The 10,350-nt window shown below is 38.8% G+C and overlaps 1 protein-coding gene across 2 annotated transcripts in view; it reads right to left on the reverse strand.

Moving 5' to 3' along the window:
* Positions 1 to 615: 615 nt before the first annotated feature.
* The window catches only part of TBX18 (T-box 18), a 22,237-nt gene continuing 12,502 nt past the window's right edge, over positions 616 to 10,350 (reverse strand). Inside the window, exons 5-8 of one of the 2 annotated variants that reach the window (XM_027899489.1) lie at positions 9,864 to 10,031; positions 8,607 to 8,671; positions 4,857 to 4,951; positions 616 to 2,311 (exon numbers count right to left, since the gene is read on the reverse strand). In XM_027899489.1, the coding sequence (XP_027755290.1) occupies positions 1,587 to 2,311; positions 4,857 to 4,951; positions 8,607 to 8,671; positions 9,864 to 10,031 (1,053 nt within the window). In that variant the 3' untranslated portion in view covers positions 616 to 1,586. The remainder of the gene's footprint in view (positions 2,312 to 4,856; positions 4,952 to 8,606; positions 8,672 to 9,863; positions 10,032 to 10,350) is intronic. The other variant, XM_027899490.1, reaches the window with a different exon arrangement.

The raw sequence follows: 10,350 nt of genomic DNA on the forward strand, positions 1-10,350 counted from the left end.
TTACTGGGAAAACTTTTTCATCTGTATTTGTACCCACCTTATAATGCCTTCATATCACCTTCACAATATAAATGAAGCTTAGAATACTGTTGAAGATTACCTGTTCTTTCAAGCATTAAAATTAGTTGCATAACCTCTGTGATTAAACTGTGACAGATGGGCAGCTGAGAGGCAGCTTTTGCAGAAGGACTGATACACACCCGTGCTGTGCAGGTGCAGATGAGGGCAGAAATTTCACCATGACAAGTGTTTCCCTGTGTCCTTGTCACTCTGGAGAAGCGTCAGGAGCAGATTGGGATCTACATTCTTTCAAGTGCCATTTAAAAACCAGAGGTGGGAATGAAGGAAGCCTCTCCAATTGAGGGACAAAAACTGACAGAAATAAAGCAACAGGAAGTCAGCTATGACAATGTTCTGCTTCCAGAAACACTTGAGGGCAAAGTGGATCATCTGCCTAATGGATACAGGTGATGTATTTCTGAGATACTGAGATACTTTTGCCCTTACTAAAAAAAGAAAAACAAAACAAACCAAACAAAAAAACCCCACAAACAAAACACACCTGCCCCCCAAGAACAAAACAAAAACCCACCAAACCAAACCCAAAACACAACAAACACACAAACAAAACAGTGAAACCAATAACGGAATTTCTCATTCTGCTCACTTTTTTTTTTTCCTAAATCAAGCCTGCATTTTTCTTTAAAAAAAGTAAAAATACAGAAACAAAGATACTCCAGAAAATCCTACTGTCCAGTAAATGTCTTATAGATGATATTTATGGAGGAAAAAAATGTATCAAGCCCTTCCTTTGATAAAAACTAAGCACCCTGAACTTCATTCCTTACTAAGGAATGCTGCTTCCAGTGCTGCTGGTTTAAATTATTCCTATCACCACAATTTGAATACGCATTATTAGTCTTCAAATATCTAACCATAAATCTAGACTAATGCTGAAAATAAAAAACCCTAGTGAGAATGCTGTGCTGTTGATAAGCTAAAAACTATGTATAATGAGAAGGCAAACTAATCTTTCAATTTACTTTGTAAATAATCCATTAGCTAAACTTCTATTTTAGGCTAGATGCTTCATGCTTAACACTTTCAAGTCCAAATATCCTTCATATCCCTTATAACAGAGAAGAAACTTGTAAAATGCCTTTGGTGCATCAGCTTATCGTTGTATGAATGTTTTGAAGAAACTCACTAGTACTATAGGAAACGTAAGTGGGCTTGTTTGTGTTGTTTAATACTCCAAGTGTCATTTCGTTCTTTAAAGGCGTTGGAACAGACGAGGGGAAAGGGGGAGGAAGTCTTGCTTAATTTGTTGCATATGTTCCAATGTGTTATACAACTAAGTGTATTATACCAGAAAACTAAAGCAGTCTGCAACACAGCAAATTCTGTGTAACTCAAAATAGGAAAATAATCTGGCCACAAGCAAGTCAAAATTTCAGTAAAACTTCCTCTCATATTATATATATATATATACACACACTTTACAAGCTACATCGAGTGTCCCTTCATATTCCAAAAGAAATACGTTGTAGACGCCAAACATACTGTACTTTTACTTAAAGGCTTCATCAAACCATATGTGCAGACACTTGAGAAGATGAGAGTGTCAAGCTTCCTAGGGTCCTAGAGTCAAAGAAATTTTGCTGCCCCCCACTGCTAAGTAAGTGCACTCCTTCCACGGGGGGCAACATCTGCCGATCCGTCATGGTTCCACTTGGCGAGGACCCCAAGAAACTTCCTTGGGAAGAAACGATTTTCTCAGGACTGGCAGCCAGTTTAGGAGATGTGGAAAAGTTATATCCATAGAGCGCACAGGGACTGTGCAGTCTGAACGTGTTGTAGGAGCCTTGGTGGGTTTGATTAGTGGTAAAGGCATTGCTGGATGGGGACGGCATGATGTACTGGAGCTGTGGAGACATCCCTGAAATCTGCATAGATAAGCCAGTCTGAGGGCAGCTGAATGCATCCCCATCATTGCCGCTCATAGACATATTCACAGTTGTGCTGCTCGACACACCGACATAGGAGGGAGTCCTCGGGGGTGCGAACGTCTCACTGGTTTGGTTTGTGAGCCTGTTGTAGGTTTCAGCCAAGGAAGTGCTGTATCTGTTCAGGGTCAAGCCTGAGCGGGCACAAGCTGTGTAGTCAGCTGGAGCAAGGGTACACAGCTGGCTAGTGTTGGGATTGAGGTGGAAGGCTGGAGATGAGCAAGGGGAACCCGGTAAAAGATGAGGGTGGGTAGATGGCACTCCACTGCCAGATCCCTGGAGTAAAGTAGAGGAACCTGCATTTCCTGGAAGAGAATATTATAGCGTAAGAAGCGTGTTGAGGAACGTTGACTTCCTAGGTGACAGATCAAGACCTTTGTCTTTTTTAGTAACACTTGACATGAAGCACAACTCAAATAATTAAAAAAATCTTTTACATATATGTGCAGGAGGGTGTGTGAGTAAACCACCTGCATATTTCTAAAAAAACCAACTTAACCAAGAAAGAGAACTGAAGTTACATTTTTATAAATGTCACTCCATACTTAGAGCTCCCATCCAAAGGTTAAATGTTCCTTATATAACACCGGAAGGAAATTGCATGGCAGTTAAGATATAGCCAAGTGAGTACCACATCACAGGAAGCCTTCTTCAAAATGATGATTTTTGATGAGTCTGTGTTCTCACTATAGTCTGGAGCGTGTTTCAAGCACTCTGTGCCTGACTGTCACTATCAGAGCACCAGCTGAGGAACCAGCTGCTTAGCTCAGATGATAAAGGCTTCCACAGTTAACAGCTTCAGGAAAGTTTCTAACTTCAGAACAAAAAAATTCCAACTTAAAACCAAAAAAATCTGAGAATGAAACTTCAGAACAACTTCAGTAAGAGTTTAGGCTGAATACTGCACACAGCTGCTTCACTTCTTGAACAGGTAGGATTGTAGCAACCTGTTTGCAAATTGTCCATTTAATGATATAAGAACATTTTACATTACAAATACCATTGCTGGATGCTCCTGAAAACACACTGCTACAGGTGAGACTTTTTCTCAGGACTGAAAGTTTCCCAGCTGCAAGAAACACTTCCTTTCTTAAAGAGATTGTATCTCCGTGAAAACTAAGTGTAGAAAAATTAATTTGGGCCTTTCACAGTATCCCAGGAAGAAGCTCTCAACAAGGAAGACTCTCCCGTTTGTGAATCGTATTAACAATCAAACAGCTGAATGCTGCAAAGAGACACATGTTGTCAATAAGTTAACAGGTTATCTAGTGGCAAGTGATCACTAGATTAGTGAGCTTGTGAAAAGAAACATACATTATTAGTGAACAATGCCTGCTGCTTCTTGCTCTGTTAACAGGACACCACAAACTCAAAGCATCATTAGACACTGCCACATTCCAGAAATCCCTGTATAAGACATTTTTTCTTCCAATCTACGTCAATGCCTCCACCACCTGAAGACAGGCACTTACAGCATTAATAAGCCAGGTAAATTTCTAACAGGGTCTTTCAGAAAGTCTCTAAATCACATTAATGTCTAAGGTATAGATGACTAAAGACCTTGCAAGGATCCCAGTTTCCATCCTCAGAATATCAACAGTAACTTCAACAAGCTCCTTAACCCCAGGCAACAGCAGAACAGGAAGCAAGAAGTTCATGGCAGCAGTTCCCCTGCTCTCAAATAATGCTCCTGCATTCAAACAGGGCAATAAAGCTGGTCTGTCTCCTAAATGGATTAACTGCATAGTGAGCTGCCTCTCAGCCTTACAGTCTGACAAGGCATTTCAGGTTTGGTGCTAATTTCTCATTGCAGGCCTTTTCTATGAGACTGTCCCTCACCCCTGTGCTCTGCCCAAAACTCTGCCAACACTCAGCCACTGTATCCATGGCTTGGCACAAAACCTCATTTTGAGCTGCCCACATCAAGCATTGATGCTCAAGATTTCTCAAAGGAATGAGCTAAGGAGCTGATAAAAGTTATTTCTCTGAATTTCTGTATTGTCTGGATTTTTGCTCTGAAGATGTTTAACAGCTTTGCAATACATTATCAAGAAAGCAGACTGGATGTTTGTAAATTTGGTGGCAGGAAACATGAAGAATCAGGAGCAATACATCTGATTTTGTTGGGAGAAAGAAAAGAAGTTTAATATTTGCATTGGGGTTCTCTGGAAATAAAAGAATTCAGAAAAGAGTGCAGAGATTCCACTCTCTGTCCAAAAAGGCCATTTAAATATTTCTCTCATTCATGGAACTACATGTATGATGGGGAAAGTGGAAACCAAGAGGTTTCCAACCAAGACTGAAGAGCAAGAAAAAACAAAACGGAGAGATCCATTTTTTCAACCTCTAGAATGCAGATAAAGTTTGTTGGCACATTTACTGAAAAATTTTTAAGTCTTTAAGAATCAAGAAGGCATTCCAAAAAGAAACACAGTTAAGCTTGCTGCTTTTTTTTCCTCTTAAAAACAAAAGAAATTCCTGGATGGGAGTCTGAATGTGTACAACAGATGTCGTATATAAATGATCTCTACCTTTTGTATGTAGCCAGTGCATTGCTCTAAGGAATAAGCTATTCAATCCTTAAATTGAATAATTTAAACCCTTAAACTGGAATTCTCCTCTACGTGTGATGTGATTTATCTTTACAATCTAACATTTTTATTGCCACAGTGGTTGAATTAGCATTACCTTTCTAGCTTAGAATAACTCTGATGAGAGGTGATGGCCTGCACTGGGGTTAGTTGGTTGCTTTTTCTCTACAAGGTGACACAGAGGCTTTTGTAAAGTATGATGGACGAAGCTTTATCTTCATGCATTTTTATTTTGAAACAACACAAATACAGCCATTACCTTGTTTGGGTATCCCAGGTATATCTTCAAATGTAAGCGTCCTCAGTGAAGGTCTCCAGAAGGCATAGGACTCTACCAGAGCTTCCAGACCCATTCTATTTAGAACAAGAGAACCAAGGTGTCATGAAAGCAAGCTGTATTTCTTCACACATCTCTGGATACTCTACCTCAGAAACACATAAAAATTAGTAACATTTCAGGACAATTTTGAAGTTGATTTTGCTTTGTAGAAAAGAGTCTTACATCCTATCCATGAGTCCACTGAGATCTGCCACCACAGGGCTTGCAGCAGACAGAGTTTTCCAGTTCCGTAAGTCTGGTTCTCTATTTCAATATTTTGGGCCTCTTGAGAGGGCTATTTGAGTGGGGAGCCTTGGCTAAAGTTCTGTTAAATGTTTTCCTAGTATGATATTTCCTTAAGAGATCATTCCTCTGCCTCTAACTGCCAGGGGGATGTTCTATTTCTGCCCAGAACAAAGGTGATCCACTGACAATTTCGATTAAAATAGGATACCCAGTCATTACTGATGAGCTGGAAAATTACACTTAGAACATGAGCGAGGCATGGGTGTTCAGCTCTTTCTCCAATAAAATGTATAAAGCAGTGTTGTGTCTCAGTTATTACATGTTGAGTAAAAGGCCCTTAAAGACCAAAAACCTTCAGTGATTTTCTTTCAACAGTGTAATGAGAAAATTGAAATAACTGGGTAGATAGTGCTGGCAGACACTATTTATAAGAATCTGTTTCCTGAAGGTAAAGGCCCATTTGTTTTCTGACAATTATTTATGAATAATGCACCTCAGAGGTATAAATACTCAGAGGTATAATTCTGCTGTTATTTTTGGCTGCTGGGCCCCAGAGGCCTGTTAAATGTCAGCATCAGGCACACACCAAACACAAGTGCTTGCCTTTGAGCAGTAGCACTCCGTAAACTCGAATTATGCAAATAGCCCAATTTGAAGCAACCAACATGTTCTGATACTGCTCCTTCCCCACTGCATTTCCAGCAGGAACACAAATGTGCGTCAGGAAACATTTATAAAGTATTTATTACCTGAACCCAAACTAAAAAGATAGCCTTAATTTTCTGCAGTAATGGTGAATTTTCAATTCTAGTTAAAGTGGAGATAAAAGCCACCTCCTGGAGGAGTGTAGCCAAGGCGATAATTTATACAAGATGCCTTCGAACAATTTCCACATTTTATCACCACCCTAATTTGCGCTATCAAATGGCCAAGTTTATTTAACAAAACAGTTATGTTTTTCCTGAAGTATTTAAAGGGAGAAATTCTAGTCCTTTCCTGAGTAAAAGTTTTTATAGGGTCAAACTTAAGGCCCAACTGAAGAATGAAACTATTCTCAGCACATAAATTCTGTTGCACTTTGCAAATGCACAGGGAATGCTTTTAAAAGGTGAAGCTACTGATTTCTGTAAAATAGGCTGTGGGACTGAACAGGAATGACCTGAAAGGGAATATTTTTAATTAAACAGAATTATTGCATGCAGCAGTGCAGAGTAAGATAGCTGTAATAATTAAAGCAATATTGAAAAGCTGGATAGAATTTTACCACAGTATTTTTTCAAACTTCTGTTGCTGTCTGAAATGCCCTAATGATAAATACACTGGCTGCAACAATGGAGATAACAGAACCTTAACATTTCATTTCAATACTTATTAATAATCAGTTAAGTAAACCAATAGACATTTTCCTTGACAATCTAGGCTGCATTCTCAAACCCTCTTATTCGGTAGCACAGAGACTATCAGAGAAAACAGAATAACTGACTTCAGTAAATCAATGTCAATTTGCAATGGACAAGAGTTTGCAGACACTTCTATAACGATTGTGTTTGTACAGTAAAAGCATTCAGACCTCATCTAAAGGCTGCTCCAAAACATTTTGCAGAGGCTGGCCCTTCCCTCAGGACCGGCCTTCTTAATCCATTTCCATAAAATATAACTGCCTTTCAATTAAAATATCCTGCTTTTTTTTTAATGCCTGAACCAAACTATTACCAGCAGTCAAACAAAAAAACCCTCTGTGGATATCCCCAGTCCTACAACTGGATCTGTGTGGTTGCTGAACTCTTACAGCACTTACATCATCCCCAGGTAATACCAGAGCTGTCCTACCTTGATAACATTCAAAACTGGTTTCTGAACAATTCTTTCCTTTCTATTTTAAAGGGATTCTTCTCTTGTTTCATATAACATTATGGAAGAAATTCCAAGTCCACTTAAACTCATCCATTTCAGAGGATCAGGATTTCACACTTAGGAGGTTCCTTAGTACTTACTTTATAGTTCTGCAAAAAGCAGAGACACTGTCCATGGAGAGCTTTCAAACAGGGCACGTAGGGCAACTCTTTTCTTCCCTAAGTTCACACAGCATGTTTTGCTTCTTCAGTCAATGCATTTACCTGGAAGTTACTGTTCACTTAATTTCTAGAAGACTAGATTCACTTAATTTGTAGAAGACTACAAAGGAGAGCAAAATTCTACTTATGCCAGTGCCTGGGACATCATTTCCAGGCCCCAGAACAAAGCATGGCTAATTACTTCTCAACAGAAGATAAAATCTCAGAGAAACTGAAAAGATACTTAGAATGAATTCCTATAGATCTTTACAATTACCTTCTTTACAATTACTCCTTCTGTAAGTATTCATCTTCTAAAAACTACTCGTATTTGCTGTCCAGTCTCAACTTTTATGTAACTCAGGTGGACACAAAAAACAGGCTTTAATGCTGTAGCCTCTGCTAACAGAGAAGCTCAATAAAAGTAACTATCAAAAAGAAACTCTCTGATCATTCCTACCAGCACACAGTCTGCTCCTTTCTCTGCAAGGCCAGGGAATAAATATAGCAGCTGTAGATACCAAACGCAATGTGGTCACTGGAACTGATGTATATTGTACACCATAATGAAATGCTGCTTTTTTTAGCTGAAATGGTTTAACAAACAATTCATAGCAGGCTTGAGTAGTTTGCATTAAATAGTCTTTGGATAAAATACCTCATCAGCACTGGCAGCCCAGACTAGACTCAAGCCTCCATTTTGCACTACTCAGATTTCCCATTGCTATTTTCAAGGATTCACAGATCAAGAGAGAACAAGCAAATAATCAGTCCACCCACAATAGCAGAAATGGAAACCATCCTTATTGCAAAGTCTTTTATAGCCTACAAGGAAAGGCATTCACCTAGGAAGTGGATTTAAAACTCCTCAGACTAGACACTTGAACACAGGTCTCCCACCTCCTATGCAAGTGTACTAAACATAAGGTTACTGCACAAACTAACTTCGTTTTTAAGAGAAAACAACAAGCCATTCATCCATATTAAATGCCACTTACATGCAAGAGAACCTGGGCTTATAGTTTGACAATGGTATTTGCAATTTGTGTCTCCAGCCAGGAGAAAGAGAAGATTTCAAGAGCAGCCTGAAATCACAGACCTGAGTATGCATTAATTTCACTTACAGCCTTCATGGTATGTCACTGCTTACACTGAAAGGAAACCTGAGTACATGCGTCAAGCTGAGTGCCAGCCTGTTTTTGACCTAGATGGTCAGAGAAGCAGGAATGAGAGCTCACCACAGCAGAGAACATTGCTGGGAAATCTAAGTGCTCCCTCCAGGAGTCTGAGTTCTCAAATTAGTTTTTCAGTAAATACAGGTATTCACCTTGAACAGCCTTCACAAGGATTCTGTCAGCAGTAACAGCACCACGTCCTTCCCACCACCTACCTGTTACGACCCGAATCTCTAAACCCTTTGGCGAATGGATTCCTATCAATCTTCAGACGAGTTATCTGTGAATATGATTAAGAGAAATTATTACCTGTAAATTCAGCTGAATAGCACACAAAATGACTCTTCTGAAAGAATTAAGCTGACAGTAGAAACATCTTCACATTTGTATGGTTTAAGATGGTTGTCCTGAAACATAGCAAAATAAGGTCCAATTTTTGGATCACTATTTTTGCAGATCCCCAGAGAAACTAAGAGGTATTTAATGCTGCCAAGCGGCAGGTTGGAATTATTGAGAAAAATCTTCTGGCAAATGTCATTTTTCACCCAAGAGTGCCCACTGCCTAACTGCAATAAAATTTAAACTAAATTTTATTTCTGTATGGGTCAAGAAGAAAATGTGAAAAAAGAGATTATCTCTAGGTTACTATCCTCCACAAAACCAAACACCAACACCCCCGCCCCTGGCCCAAACAAACAAAAATACCCCAGCAAAACACTCCCTACTCCAAATACTTGTAATTTATTTGAAAAAAGGGGAAACGCAACAAATAATTATATTTCTGTATTTACACAGTTCTCTTTGTAAAGATGTAAAGATATAAATGCATATATAATTTAAAAAAATACAGCTGCAGTAGCTTGCATGGAATTAATAAAATGTCACAACACTAACTATGGTGTTACTATGTATGCTAATACTTAAACAAGTGGTAATAAGAGCCAAACATTGGAGGATGCAACCTGCAGTTTACTTTGGACCCAGATAAATTGGCATTAGTAATACAAGCTGAATGTAGTTAATGAAAATGAATGCAACTTTCTTCAGACCTCTGTTAAGGACCTGGGAGTTTTGAAAGCACTGGAGTCAGGAATAAAAGTACTTTAAAAGTTCTATCCAGACATGCATCTACACTTAAAAGGTACAGAAATCCCTTAAAAATTACACTGCTCTTTACCTTGTTCTTCAACGCTGGATTTATAATTAAGACATCATTAGACATGATAATTAGTCTGTGTGACCTCCATAAAAGAGTTACATACAGCATCTAGTGCATGTGGCCTCAAGTCTCAGCTATAGCCTCCAGGCGCAGCTGCAATGTTACCAATGAAAGCTGCTTGCAGCACAAAAAGGGTTTAGACAATTTTATTTTAATAAGAAGTATAATAAAAGAATCTGCTTTTCTCCTATCTCTTATGTCCCTGGTCTGCTCTGAAAACCCTGCAAAACGCTAAGCAGATAGCCCAAATTACCTGTTGATTTTGGTATGCTGTGACAGTAGTGAAAACTGTCTCTGGAAAGGAGAAGGCTTTCACCCCTTCTCCTGAAGGGATAGGCTTGACAGGGGACAGATCATCACCACAGTCTTTTCGGATGACGTGGACACGAGGTTGATATTTATGCATGGAGTGAAGGATAATCTATGCAGTCATGAAGGGAAAAAGATAACATTTATTAGAAAGGACGTCCTGCTGTTACAAGACTAATAGCTTTTTGGAACAGATTAATGGTATGTGTTTACCATGCCACTTACTGGAAATGAAATGTTTTCTTTAACCTCTGAAGGCTCTTATTACAGTAGTCTAATCCCTGTGCATTTATGTTATTGCCAACCCTAAGCATTTAAAAATTACGATTCAGGAGCTCCAAATTCAGAGACTGGCTTGACTGAAACTAACTCCAAAAAAAAAAAAAAAAAAAAAAAAAAAAAAAAAAAAAAAAAAAAAAAAAAAAAAAAGA

This window comes from Empidonax traillii, unplaced genomic scaffold (assembly GCF_003031625.1).
Source record: "Empidonax traillii isolate 1590-97213 ecotype Southwest subspecies unplaced genomic scaffold, ASM303162v1 scaffold671:size839176, whole genome shotgun sequence".
In the NCBI taxonomy this organism is placed as follows: Eukaryota; Metazoa; Chordata; class Aves; order Passeriformes; family Tyrannidae; genus Empidonax; species Empidonax traillii.